Source organism: Ciona robusta, chromosome 7, assembly GCF_009617815.1.
Source record: "Ciona robusta chromosome 7, ASM961781v2".
NCBI lineage: Eukaryota > Metazoa > Chordata > Ascidiacea > Phlebobranchia > Cionidae > Ciona > Ciona robusta.
Window position 1 is genome coordinate 1,253,201 of NC_143241.1, and position 14,353 is coordinate 1,267,553.

Sequence of the window (14,353 nt, forward strand, 5' to 3'; positions counted from 1 at the left end):
AAACTGGGTTGTAACCTGGACTTGTCATAGAGTCATTACTTTTCTGCTGGAGTCGGATTTCTGTTGAGCGAGGTGCGAGTTATGCAATCTGTACGCCAATGCACGAACGGTCGAAACCGTTGTTATGACTATTTCTTGCTGCTTCTTTACCACACCCCTAATAGTTTTAGCCATAATGTTGAAATACATTTGGAGGGCCACAGATTTTGATAAAGATAATTCTAGTGTCTAAGTTAACACAAGGGTTTTAATATTTTTTGACATGTAAGTGACCATTACAGTTTTAGAATAAATAATCTTCACTGTCACATACTCAGCAACATTCTTTAAATACATGGTGTAAGTCAATTACACCTCACTTAGGTGAAGAACCTGCAAAAAAGATCCATAAAATGACTTGAGTTCATTTTTGGGTGGTATGTACATTTTAGGTTTTTTTTAATTTTGTAGTTTTGAAACACAGTGCAGCAGCAGAGCATGTATAATATAACTCCTGGCGATAGACCTTACTTAATCAAAAAACCTTATGATTGCATTAAGATTAACCTCATGGGTGCGATTGGTAAATCTTACACCGGCGGCAATTCGTTACTTAAACACAACTATAAATAACCAACTGTCTACTTTATACACATAATACGCGTAAACTAAATAATAAATTAAACATTCATACTGTATTAACTGCTAAAACCACGAGCAAACACTATCCAATGCGATAATTCGTCAAATAACTCATCAAAACTGTCTACAATTCATACAAGCGCTGCAAAACCATCCGCCTCCAGTTTCGAGAGAGGCGCCGACGGTGTCCAGGCCTGTTATAGAGGGCGCCATGTTTCACACCCAAGCCCCCATTTTTTTGAAGAAAAAAATGTTTCATTTTGTAGCTATTACGTAGCGCTATAACATATTCAAAGCTGGTTCGTGCGAAAATTCTATAGGTATTTAGGTCGGTGGCACCAGTAGAAGGTATCGAAAATGGCCGCTATATTATCTGTGTTCTAGGATCACCTTGGTGACCCGTGTCACGAGTAGAAGGTGTGGGCGTCAAGTGATAAGACGTTAGCCCACAGTCCGACTCCATAACATGTCCAGGTTCAAAACTCAGTTTATTCAACAAAACAGTTCGGGTTACAACGACAAAACAACAACGACGTCACGATACTCTCCGGCCTCCAACTGGCTGGTCCAGGCTCACACTGCCTAGCTGTACAGTACAGGGCAGGGCTTATAAAGGAGATAACTCAAAGGCGAGAACTCCCAAGGCGAGAGGAAGCGTTATACACGAGAAAACATTATACACATTATACAGCAAGGCAAAGTCTCTCAGCACTGTCACAGGGCAAAGTCTCCCAGCATTGTATATAACGAAGCATTGTTATACATGGGTTACAGGAAACAATCCAGGCGCATACACATTATGCCAGCTGGCCAGCTGTTAAAGTTACACAACGCAAAATTCAATCTTTATGCATTAAGTTACATTTAGATAATTATATATATTAAATATTTGTGCTCGGAGCACCCTCAACCACTACATATAGGCTGGCCCCACCGAAAAATGTTTTCATACGCAGGCCATACGCGCGCATAGTTATCATTGTACCTCATCTTGAAATTGTTCGTCGCTACTTCACTGCGCTTCAGCAGGATTTTTTCACGACAGTCGCTACTTCCCTGTTTCAGCAGGATACTTTTCACGACAGTTTGTAGGTTGCAGATCGGCACCTTTTGTTTTGTAGTATGTAGGCTAGGCTCGATGAGGAGATTGATTGTACTTGCGCGTGCCTTTGTGATGATGAATCATGTAAGGTGGGGTATGCAGGCGATCGGTGCTCCAGCGGCAGCTTATTCTTAAAAACAAATTGGGGAAAGTACTACTGCAATAGAGATTGAATAACGTATACGAATAAAACGGTATTGGGTACGCTAACACGGTAACTTCCATTAAAATTCTTGGGACAATACATTATATTGCCGATAAAACTGCAATATTGATAGCGACGTGCTGGCTACGCAGCTTACGATGAAGGAGAGAAAATGAGATATGGATGGGTCACATAGATTAGTGGTGCCCGTGAGTACTGTGTCAACTCACAATGTAGGTAATATAGTAGGCGTAAGGGTCATCACGTAGGTTAGTGGTGCCCGTGAGTGTGTCAACTCACATGTAGGTAATATAGTAGGCGTAAGGGTCATCACGTAGATTAGTGGTGCCCGTGAATGTGTCAACTCACATATGACTAGAGGATAGATAGCAATGCAACCTGCAATTGCTCGTTGGGGTTCACATGTAGGTAATATAGTAGGCGTAAGGGTCATCACGTAGATTAGTGGTGCCCGTGAATGTGTCAACTCACATATGACTAGAGGATAGATAGCAATGCAACCTGCAATTGCTCGTTGGGGTTAACCCATTTTAATTGTTAAGCTTGTTGGGGTCGTGGTCTGACCCAACTTCACATTAGAAAACATAAAACACAGTAATTCACCGTTGATTTTTCTTCGGAGGGCCTGTCCAGCGGGCTCAACCAATTGTTGTGGGTGCGGTACTTCAGTTGACCATTCGTTGCAGACTTGTATCGAGAAGGGCGTGTCCAGCGAGTTCACCATTTGTGGGCGTCAAGTGATAAGACGTTAGCCCACAGTCCGACTCCATAACATGTCCAGGTTCAAAACTCAGTTTATTCAACAAAACAGTTCGGGTTACAACGACAAAACAACAACGACGTCACGATACTCTCCGGCCTCCAACTGGCTGGTCCAGGCTCACACTGCCTAGCTGTACAGTACAGGGCAGGGCTTATAAAGGAGATAACTCAAAGGCGAGAACTCCCAAGGCGAGAGGAAGCGTTATACACGAGAAAACATTATACACATTATACAGCAAGGCAAAGTCTCTCAGCACTGTCACAGGGCAAAGTCTCCCAGCATTGTATATAACGAAGCATTGTTATACATGGGTTACAGGAAACAATCCAGGCGCATACACATTATGCCAGCTGGCCAGCTGTTAAAGTTACACAACGCAAAATTCAATCTTTATGCATTAAGTTACATTTAGATAATTATATATATTAAATATTTGTGCTCGGAGCACCCTCAACCACTACAAAGGTATCAAAAATGACCGCTACAATTTTTGTGTTCTAGGAGCACTTTGGTCTTTAGTGGCTAGAAGATGGATGAAAATATTAAAGTGATTCTACTTGACATAGAAGGAACTACAACTCCAATAACATTTGTGACACAACAACTTTTTCCGTATGCTGCAACAAATGTTGAAAAGTTTCTTCAGGATACTTGGGATTGCAGTGAAACGAAACAAGTCATACAACGATTACGCCGGCAAGCGTTGGTAGATGGTGAAGAGTTCGGAGGAAAAGTGCCGATAATTAAATCAGTAAATGGAATAGTTTCTAAAACTGACGTGTTAAAATCTGCCGTGGAGAATGTGTTGTGGCAAATGTCCTTAAACCGTAAAACAACAGCTTTAAAGGAATTACAAGGCATGGTTTGGAAAAGGGGTTATGAGTCCGGAGGTATTATAGGAATTGTGTATGATGACGTTAAGCCTGCGCTTCAGCGGTTAAGAATGTTAAAAAAGAGGATTTATATTTATTCATCTGGTAGTGTTAACGCTCAAAAGCTTCTTTTTAAATACACTAAATTTGGAGACATGTTAGAATATTTTGACGGACACTTTGACTCAAACTTTGGTGGAAAAAATGATGCAGCAAGTTACAGAAAGATAGCAGAAGCTATTAATTGTAAACCAGAAGAAATCCTGTTTTTAACAGATATTGAATATGAGGCAGATGCCGCAATATCTGCCGGCTTACATGTTCATGTTGTTTTGCGCCCTGGAAACAAATTGATTGCTGAAGAAAAATTAAAAAACTACAAAACAATTGTTAATTTATCGAAATTATTTATTAATTCAGAGTAAACTTAAATTTTCATTTGAATAAGACAGAAGTGACTGATTATGTGTTTTTATGGGAATTATTTTCCTTGTGCCTGTGGTATACAACAGTTAAGCATTTCATAAGTCCTTAATTTAACTTGCAGTAGTTTTAGTTTTATCCTTTAAGTTCAAGGTATAATAATAGAATAATTTTAATGTGTGCATTTAATACAATGATAACTAAACTTATTATTTTCAACTATGCAGCATTTTTGCAGATATTTTTTTAGTTTGGGGTAATTTAAACTCAGTTGACCAAATGAAAATGGAAGATAATGATGGTGATTATATATTAAGTGATACATACAGTGCAAGTGATGACGAGGTAACTGTATGTGACTTATTTATTTATCCTAATGTGGTGGGGCAACTTAGAACTTAACACGGGTGTTCTGTTTCATACACCCTGTGCTCGTTTATGAGTTACCAGGTAAGTAACCACCACCACGTACCACGTAAGTTGAGTAATTATTACATGGGACTATACAAAGAAGACGGAATACTTTTTTCCGCTAGGAGGCGATGACAAATTCGTTTCTCTATTCTATGGGAAGCAGTTAGTTTCACGGTTTATACACATATGACATAAGCCCCTCCTAACCCCTTACTCGTGCTAATCAAACAAAAAAAAACTTGAAAAAAAAAGTATTCCACTGTGCGGGACTCGAACCCGGTAAAAATGAAACAAAGAGAGTTTACGACCGCACGCAAACCGCTACACCACAGACTCCACGACAATAAACAGAACGAAAGAGCGTATATAACCGACCTAATGTGGGAAAGATGTTCTTACTAGTGTTTTATGTATTTAGAAAGGTATTTTTATTATTTAATTAATTTGTTTAACACTTTGTAGTGTTTTTTTGTGCGTTTTTCGGTATTTTTTAATTTAAATAATTGCCGGCCCTAACTGTGTTTATATTCACAATGTTAATTCTATTATATGTCTTATTTTTTTAGACTCAAATTGGAATTAAACTATCTTTAGAAGTTCTTGCTAAACACAAAATCCTCACACATATTATTGATGGAATTATTATTGAAGAATCGATTCAACCTTTTGAGGTATTCTACTTTTCTCCTCATTACAACAACTGTTTCATCTTAGATAAGTGTTTCAAAAACCCTATTTTGTTTTATTTGTTGTCATTAGCATCACAATCGTTATTATTATGTCATAGACAGTTATTGTGAGCATTCAATACCACGTGCATGTATTGCGCAATCATGTTACAATTACTTATAGTCTGGTACAAAGTTGTGGTTGTATATATATTATATTATATTTTCATTCTGTTTGGCCATTTGTTAGTTTTACACTGAAGCATAGGCGCCTAACATGGGTATGCAGGGTATGCATACATGCCCGAAATTGAAGAAAATAGCCAATGTAAATAATCTAGTACACACAAGTTCATTGGCAGTAAAACACCAATTCAAGGTAATATCCCCTTCATGGCACATGGTTCTAAATATCACCAAAAGATACCCACACACTAAAATTATTGAAGTTTAAAATAAGTAATCGTCTACATCACAGCCTGAAGTTCCTTCATTTTTATCAAGTCGTCAGTTGAATATGATTCGGGAGCGACAGCAAGAAATTGTAGCACGAGAAAAAGGTAAAATAATGTCATTTTACTGCAATGGCAAAGTCCTACATATCAGGTCCCCTGTTGTGTCTTGCCATCAAACCTTATTATTATATTGAAATGAATCCTTTTTATATTTCATCCATTTATTTAAATTGTAACACAGGTGGGTATTGTGCAGCTAAAATTATTAAAAGGATGGGTCAAATGTTCCTGAAAAAATATTTGTAATACCTTTTCCCTGTTACATCTTAAATAGCTTAAAAAATAACTGAATCTACTAAAACAAAGAACTAGATAACGCAATTTTGTTTTTTGAAACAAGGCCCACCGAAAGCCCCCTGACTGGTGACTGTAATCATGGAAATATAAATCAAGTGAAAAGTATTAAAACACTGCGTTCACTAATTTGTATTGATTATACCTAACAAGTAAGAAGTAACATATATCTTTTATGTATCATAATTACCTCTGTTAGTAATATAAATTTGTAGGGATGTGCTGAAGTTGTAAAAGCTCGGGTTAGCCGAGCGCCGAGCTTCAACGAAAAGCTCGGCACAAGCGCGAGCACTTATGACGTCATTAAGGAGAAAGGCGTACTAGAATGCGTTCCTATTCAGCCGAAAAGCATCGCTATTCAAAATAATACAAGGCACGTGGTTTGCGGTTAAAAAGACGTCTCATTTCGTAATTTCCAGTATTGCAAATTGTAAAATTCATATAAAAAAAATTTAAATAAAAATTATTTATAACTGATGCAGTCAGTGTGGCAACCAGCGCGTTCAAAAAGGTATGTCATGCAGATATTTACATCCAGTCAACGTTATCTCTGACACGATATAAACGCTTCAGATATTTGTCTTGCACACAATATATCTATTCTACTTTATGCGGTTAATTAAGACTGATATTACATTGTTTATACTAAATTAGAAACGTCTTTTTAATGAATGAAACATTGGTGTAAGTTTTACGCATGTCCATCGTGGATAATGTAACGATTATTTACGTCAGAATAACTTTGATAAACCATTACGATTGTTACAATACAAACGAGATTGTTACAAAACAATCGTGTTTTGTTCGCTTCCATACGATCTGTAGTTTTTGTATAATTTTATGATCTGTAGTTTTTGTATAAATATTAATTGCTGCAAATATAATAGCGAGAAGCGACGCTATCAGTAAATTGGAACCAACAGGGATTGTAATGTGATATTACAAAGTATCGTCCCGGTCGAGCTTGGACAGAAGCCAAAAAATATTGTTTGTTGGCACCGCACGAGAACCAGAGTTTCATTACGTCATTTGTAACAAGAATAAATTCTCGCGTGCAACATTATAGCAATAGCATAAGGCTTGGCGCTCCCAGATTTCAGCCGAGCGCCAAGGGTCAAAAAAGGAGACGCTCGGGCACGAGCAGGCATGTAAAAAATTAAAATCCGGCTGATACCGGTTTGCATTTATATTTTTCTGGCAGTTTTTCCGGCCCGTGTGTTCTGACGTCAAATTTTCCCTCTCTATCTAGCCCCGCGTTCGTGTGCCGCTTTCACCATGTACGAGGCTATTTCTCCCGCGGTCCTTCGTACCGTAAGAATTTAATTAAAAACGTGTCAATCATGTTTCGTCTTTTCCCCATCAAAGTCTAATTGCCGCGTTGATTTTTATGTGTAACACACGCGTAAGTGTCACAGGACTAAAAGCCGTAAAATTAGAGTTTTGCTACAGAGCTTTTCTAATAAATAATATTAATAACAGACGCTAGTTTAAGCAAGGAATACTCTACTAGGATTGCTACTTTAATAAAATAAAACTAATCGGCGATTACCAACTACGGTTTAAAAAACTCACATGTTTCTACCTGCAACGATTTTGCTTTGTAATAATAATTACCGGGAATTAAATAGTGCTTTAAGATTGTCTGTGTTTTATATTCCGTAACACGAGTTGAAATATTTGTTCGTATTGTTACGTATTACATTAGTCACAATCCCTATTATGACGCAATCAAATGCCGCAAGTGCATTACGACATGGCTAGTAATGTTAGGTCACAATTGCCATTGTCTCCACATGTGATAAAGTAACTAATTATATTTGGGTTTAACAAACTAAAACGATGGATATCTACAAACATATAATAACGATATAATACATCATAATGAACCTAAAGTAATTGAAATACAACTAACTATGCTGCAGTACCAACTAAACTAACTGGTGACTGTGCGTACAACACGACACAACAAAAGCGGTAATTACTCGGCGCGGGCAGCAGGAATAAAAGCGCCGGAATGTTATCAAGGCGAGACGAGTTAGCGGTAAATTACTACCACACCGCATAAATGCCGGATTTATGCATTGAAAATAGGCACTTTTTACACCGCTGGGCACGAGCTTTTGAGTTTGGCTCCGCTCGGCACACTTTATAAATTTGTCCAAAAAAATTGGATCTTTTTAGCAATCTTAAATTTCCAGAGCGTGAGATAGCATACGAGGAGAATTTGTTAACCCAAACCCCTGCTGAAGTGATCGAAACTGCTACGTGCGACCAATGTGGGTTCATGGGACCTCGATCACGATTTGCGCAACCCTCTGCACGATTCTGTTCACTTGGATGTGCGCGCAAATACAAAACAGGTTGTCCGAAGCGGCTGGTCAACCGATTGCAGGTTGCAACTCTTGGGGGAAAACGTGGTAGGCCAAGATTACATCTTTCGCAAATTAATCAGAACAGAAAGGCTGGTTTGGGCAGGGGAAGAAAATCATCTGTGAATAAAGTAAGTTCTGTGTGAGTGTCCTGGCAATAACAAATGTTACAACACTGACCCAAGAAATTTAAATCAAAAGGCAGCATCTTGTGAAAGCTTTCATAATTTGAAATATGTTTTTTTCGTGTGTTAACTTAACAATTTTCAATGTAATCGGAAATAGCCAACTTTTTAAAAAATTTCTAATAACCAATATATTTACATCTGATACATCGTGTTAAAAGTTTTTATTAAAAACGTAAATGCACAAGGTTTGCGTACTACAATTAAACTTGCTTCACTAATAATCGAAACACAAATATGTTAAGTTTTAAAATTAATAAAAATAAGGAAAGTGAATCAATGCAAAAAGAATGAAATATGGCAACTTTCCTCTTAATTATTTTTTCGTGTGCTGGCTTTCTTTTTATCTGTAATTTCAGAAATTTTAAATGATGAATCCAAATTCTAATTTTTAATTCAACAGCAAAAAAAAATTAAACTGTTTTACTTTGATACAACAAATATACGTCACGACTGACAGGAATGTAAATGTTTGTGAAGCTGTTTTGTACAAGATACACTGACTCACCCATAGTGATACACCCCCCTTTCAATGAGTAAATCTGTTTCATTCTTTAAGAAACATTTAGCTTAGCTACCACTCTTTTTGTAAACATAATGTTCTAATTTATTGAATCGATGCAGATTCCCCCCTCCCCTCCTCATAGCATCTCATCCTCATCATCTTTCTCCATGTGTGATGGTTGCTCCAATACATCAGAATCCTCATTCACATCTTCTCCAGAGCAATCCCCGCATCCGGACCTACCAGAGATGTCGGGAGCATCAAGTTGTCCTGTGCGTTGGAGCGTGGAAGATGTATTCACTTTCATTAAGTCACTTCCAGGTGATATTCGCACAAATATTTCTCGCATAAACCAGATTCTGCTCCATAACAAACATATATATATATTCGTATGGTATAAAGTTTTTATGATACAAATCCTACTCAAACATATGGACTGTCTTGTTTTTATCTAAATAACTTCAATATACCAACATAAAACAATCGAAACTGTTGGTTAGTTTCAATACAAACAGGTCATCAGGCAGCCAATAGTGATGTCATAAGGGTTAAAACATCAGAGATGAAAATTGTATGATACATAACCATATGATATATGATACGTTATGATACATAGTCATCATAGTCATATGATATATGAGCTTCTATGTTTCTAACGAATTAAAACTGAATTGTAAAATATTAGAAATATTATAAAATAAATATTAGAAAGCCTTTATTAAGTTAGGGCTTTCTTAGTTTTGTTAATTACTTTTTATTTCTTCAGTAGTTTTTAACCAGTTAGTTACTCAATTTAGGGATTGTCACTGCCATCGTTGCCAGCAATACATAAAACAATCAGCCATAAACATACTGATAACTTGTAAGCGGGCACGATGTGTATGAAACAGAACACCCATGTTATAACGACTGTTGTTGCCCCGACACAGCCACTCAAGTTAGAAATACTGTTGTTGTCCTGCTATGAGAGGATAATTTATGTCCTTATAACAAAGTTACATTATATAACTGTGATTTACATACATGTGATTTTATTCTAACAATTAGTGTAATAAACATTAAATAAAAAATCTTAGATTTTAATAAACATAACCCACAATAAGCAGGACATCGTTCTTGGCGATTTCCTTCTTTCCTTTTAACTTCTGACATCACGGAAGATGGTTTTAGTTTTTAAACCAAAACATTTCATGTTTATATTGAAACTTTAATTTCTTTTTATATAATATTTTATTATTACAATTTATTCTAACGTAATTAATAATATAAAAAATAAACTTTCCATTAGATTCTTCGCAGCATGCTGAAGATTTTCGAATGCAAGAAATTGATGGATCAGCTCTTCTACTGCTGCACGAAGAGCACCTCGTGTGTTCAATGAATCTACCACTTGGGCCTGCTCTTAAACTGTGTGCTCATATTGATAGATTACGTGAGCGAGAGGTTTACTAGATTCACTTTTAGTGAATTTATATTTATAATGTTATGGATGAATTAAATGAAATGATTTTGCATTTACTGTTTAAAATGTTGCTTCTAAAGTTGTGTCATGAAACTGACACATGACAATTCTAAATTAATTATTAAATGTTTGAGCATGTGTTGCATGAAATTGGAATATGTTAGTTTTTTTATATGGTGTGCTACAAGCAAAGCCAGAAAATGAAATTGTTGTGTAAACTGTTTGGTGGTTGCACCAAGTAAAACTGAACCAATAAGCTTTACATGCAAAACTTGGTTGCATGGGTAATATGGGGCAAATCTAGCTCACATTCCAGGTGACTTTTGTTTACCTTGTTTTTGTTGTATTTGTTCTAAATATGTCTATTTGTCTTTTAAATAAATGTCAGATTATGTTTCATGATTTCTTTATTCTGCATGGCAAGTTTATTCAATGTTGTGCTTACTTGTAAGTTTAACGAGCATAATAGGTGTTTTATTTTGTAACCAATATCTTTATGGTAAAGTGTTTTTACATACAATGGTAGCAGCGTTGAGTTTTAATCTCGTTATTTTTCAGTTGTGAACTCGATCAGTCGTCTAATCTCTGCTGTTTGTTGGTGTTTTGTTTGCACATTATTTTGAAACTTTAATTATTTTGTCATAAAATAACAACTGTCTAATAAAAACTAATAAAGTAACATAATTGATTTTAATTGAACGGCAAAATAAAGCGTGGTTGCAGGCAAAAAAAGACAGGATTGAAGCACAGTGCACCGATAGCATACCAATGCCAGTACGTTAATATACCGTACATAATAAATGCCGAATTTTGTTGTTTTGCTGTTTTTTTTTCTCGACACAAATATATGGTGATATTGCACAATGATTATTTCACTTCATTTCTGTGGGATTACCAAGTAGTATGTGGGAATGAAAATAAAGTTGTACAATGGAACTTAAACATACAAGAACAATAGAGAAACTTGCAAAAATTGACTTAGTCTGTATGCAACTAAAATAGATTGCAATTAAATTAAAAATTGATAAAATTACCAAAAAAAGTTAAAATCTCATTCAGTAAACACAATGCAAAAACTGATTTTCTCGTAACAATATTTGTGATGTCATATCAGTGGAATTCATCACATTGCAGTTTTCACCATAACATAGAAATATTACATCACGTTACGCTTAAATGATTTTTTAACCGAGACCAAATAAATGTTGTCGATAACCGATCATGCTCGCTATCGCCTCCTGCTGGAACTGTGTGTCATTAAGATTGTAACGTTGATTCACATCGTTCTCTGGTGCACGTAACAGGGTGGGACCGAACACAATACCGAGGTTGTGAGCACTCATCTGGTTTTCATTTGAGCGCTCAGAAACTCTGTTGGGAGGAAATCAAAGTTTAAAGTAACAAGGAAAAACTTAAATAAAACATAGAAAGGAAGTAGCAATAAAACGACATTTGTTCAAACAAATGGTGAACAAATAAAACAGTCATATTTAAGAACTCTTCCTGCCTAAATTTATACTTCATGGTAATTTGATCATAGACAAAATAAATAAATGTAACTTATTTATCCTCGCATAGCGGGGCAACAACAGTAATTATTACACATGCGTACCGTTTTATACACCTCGTGCCTGCTTACATGCTTCCACATGTAACTTTGTGGTTGGAAACACAATTAATCTAAAACAACCCACCTTCCTAAATGTTGAATCAAATATTTGATTGTTTCAAAGTGAGCACCGGGTGTCGCACTTAATGCCATTCGTATCGCATCTAATTTCCCATTTTCGTGGGAGATTTCTAAAAATAAATATTATAGTAAAAATGTGATAAAGACATTTCTAAAAAAATGCTTTCCTTTATTGAATTTCAAATAGCGAATTGTCAAAAATTAGTTGTTACTTTATAAATTAACTCAGTCACAAAATGATATATTTTTTAAAAATAGCAAAACTACACTCTACACATAATACTACGTTTTGATATATAGTAGGATGGGGTAAGATGGGACACTTTGTCAGACAAGACTTTTTTTAATTTTTTTTTTACGGACCCCTATTTAATGGTAATCAGGAAAATAGGGTTACAGAATTATTTGACAGTATTATCAAGACTAACAACGTCTGTCAAAGCTGATTACTGTTTTTAAATATTAAAAAAATATGTAAAATAGAAACAGTTTAAACAGGTAAAAAAATGCGAAATAGTAAGGTGCTATTTTTTAATGGCGCTAAATCATTGTAAAGCCGAAGATTCTTTTAGTTTGCTTGTGCGAACGATTAAACTAGTTTCATAGCTTCATAAAACAACCTTGGATATTTCGTACAGTTTAATTTTGTCTCATAAAACTAGTTTTAGTTTTGTATAAAAACACTGAGATATAAACATGAAGAAAATAGGCAGGGGTCAATATGACTTTAATTTGAGATAAAAACAACAAAAAATATCGGTTTAACATTATATATATGAAATTTACATGGCAAAAAAAACTAGCACAGCCTGTTAAATTTGGTAGGTTAACTACAAGTTGCAGAATACTGCTAATGTAAATATATTTTAATTTAGAGTCCCATCTTTCCCCACATTGTAGTTTTGTATGTTTTCATTGCCAAACTTTGAAAGGTTTACTTTTAATTTAGTAATTTATATCTCAGGGGTTTTCAACTATAAGATACTAATATAATAAAAAGATAATATTTTAAAAATATATTCGAAATTTGGTCATTTTCACTTGGTGATAATTTACGAGAAGTGGCTTGCGCCAAAAACAGAGTAGTAATACCCAATTTGTAGCAAAAATAAAAACTTTATTAATAGTTATATTCAATTTTATTACAAGTTCATATACACTTGTAGGATACAATATTTATCCATTGATGTTCAAACAATACCAATTGTTATGCAATAATATAATGTATGGTAACGTGTAAAAGCTATAGCAGTAGGCAGGAAAAATGTTTAGACTTAATTTTCAAAATGTACAGCATTATTTCGTGTTATTAACGTATATTTATAAATACACTTATTAATCAAAATTAACAATGATTTTAAACTGTCCTATCTTATCCTGTGTGTTTTCGATTTTGTAAAATTTCAGCTTTTCTTGTGTGTTTTATTATATTTTATTAAATTGGTGTCAATTAATAAAGGAATGATAGTACTAGTTCGTGGTATTACCCAAAAATCGTCATCTATTTTGATTTGGGAAATATTTGGCAATATGTGCTTAAGTGTCCCATCTTTCCCCATTGTACTATACATAACAATTAACTATTAATTAGTTTTGAAATATAATAAAAAAGTTTTAATATTTTAATTATAAATTAAATATAATAGTACGTTTTGATATATTTAATATTTAACAGTAGCTTACTAGCAGCGTTTATGAATCGTGAATACAGTCTGTATGGAAGCAATGGGACGGGTAACTCGCGAAGATAAAGTTTCAGTGCACCAGCTATGGTGTTCACGTCTTCGTAAGCAGTCATATTCACTTCGGTTCCCACTGGAAATATTAAATGTAACATAAAATGTATTTTTATTAAATTCTCGAATACAGTAACAAAGAGGTCAATTACTCAACGACCCCTTTTTTTTCTTTGAATTATGAATTATATGTAAATATGTTTTTAACCGTAAGCGTGTTTTAACGGCTGTCGTTAAAGTGCTATTTCCCCTTTTGGTTTTAAATATTTTTTAATCTATGTCAAGTACCGTGATGGTAATAATTGTTATTATAGAATTTATAGCAAAACCATGCGTCGTGTCTTGTTACGTCACAATGTTACTTACGTTGATCGAAAGCTGCTTTTAGTTCAATGACGTCATCGTGAAAACCAGGAATCCGATAGATGCCTTCCGAGTCCATTCCTAATATACAGATGAATAAATAAATGCAACTTTCTTTATCCCTGCGGGGCGGCGCAACGACAGTAAAATTATCCAACTGTAGCTTCGCGACTTTAAAAAAGCGTTGTTAATTGTTCCAACCACG

The 14,353-nt window shown here is 35.1% G+C and overlaps 3 protein-coding genes and 1 long non-coding RNA gene across 6 annotated transcripts in view; 2 read left to right on the forward strand and 2 right to left on the reverse strand.

Moving 5' to 3' along the window:
- The window catches only part of LOC149733329 (uncharacterized), an 80,418-nt gene that overhangs the window by 17,884 nt on the left and 48,181 nt on the right, over positions 1 to 14,353 (reverse strand). The window lies entirely within an intron of this gene.
- LOC149733330 (enolase-phosphatase E1-like) lies at positions 898 to 4,174 on the forward strand. Its single transcript, XM_089881122.1, has 2 exons — positions 898 to 1,038; positions 3,118 to 4,174. The coding sequence occupies exon 2, from the start codon at positions 3,182 to 3,184 to the stop codon at positions 3,947 to 3,949; it is 768 nt and encodes a 255-aa protein (XP_089737248.1). The 5' UTR covers positions 898 to 1,038; positions 3,118 to 3,181; the 3' UTR covers positions 3,950 to 4,174.
- Positions 4,157 to 10,756, forward strand: LOC149733331 (polyhomeotic-like protein 2). The gene is made up of 6 exons (XM_089881119.1): positions 4,157 to 4,292; positions 4,928 to 5,032; positions 5,508 to 5,589; positions 8,037 to 8,338; positions 9,017 to 9,218; positions 10,186 to 10,756. The coding sequence occupies exons 1-6, from the start codon at positions 4,227 to 4,229 to the stop codon at positions 10,347 to 10,349; spliced, it is 921 nt and encodes a 306-aa protein (XP_089737245.1). The 5' UTR covers positions 4,157 to 4,226; the 3' UTR covers positions 10,350 to 10,756.
- LOC149733332 (uncharacterized) overlaps positions 11,036 to 14,353 on the reverse strand; it is a 33,160-nt gene continuing 29,842 nt past the window's right edge. For all 3 annotated transcript variants that reach the window (XM_089881112.1, XM_089881111.1, XM_089881110.1), the window contains exons 18-21: positions 14,152 to 14,229; positions 13,733 to 13,864; positions 12,054 to 12,159; positions 11,036 to 11,730 (exon numbers count right to left, since the gene is read on the reverse strand). In XM_089881112.1, the coding sequence (XP_089737238.1) occupies positions 11,544 to 11,730; positions 12,054 to 12,159; positions 13,733 to 13,864; positions 14,152 to 14,229 (503 nt within the window). In that variant the 3' untranslated portion in view covers positions 11,036 to 11,543. The remainder of the gene's footprint in view (positions 11,731 to 12,053; positions 12,160 to 13,732; positions 13,865 to 14,151; positions 14,230 to 14,353) is intronic.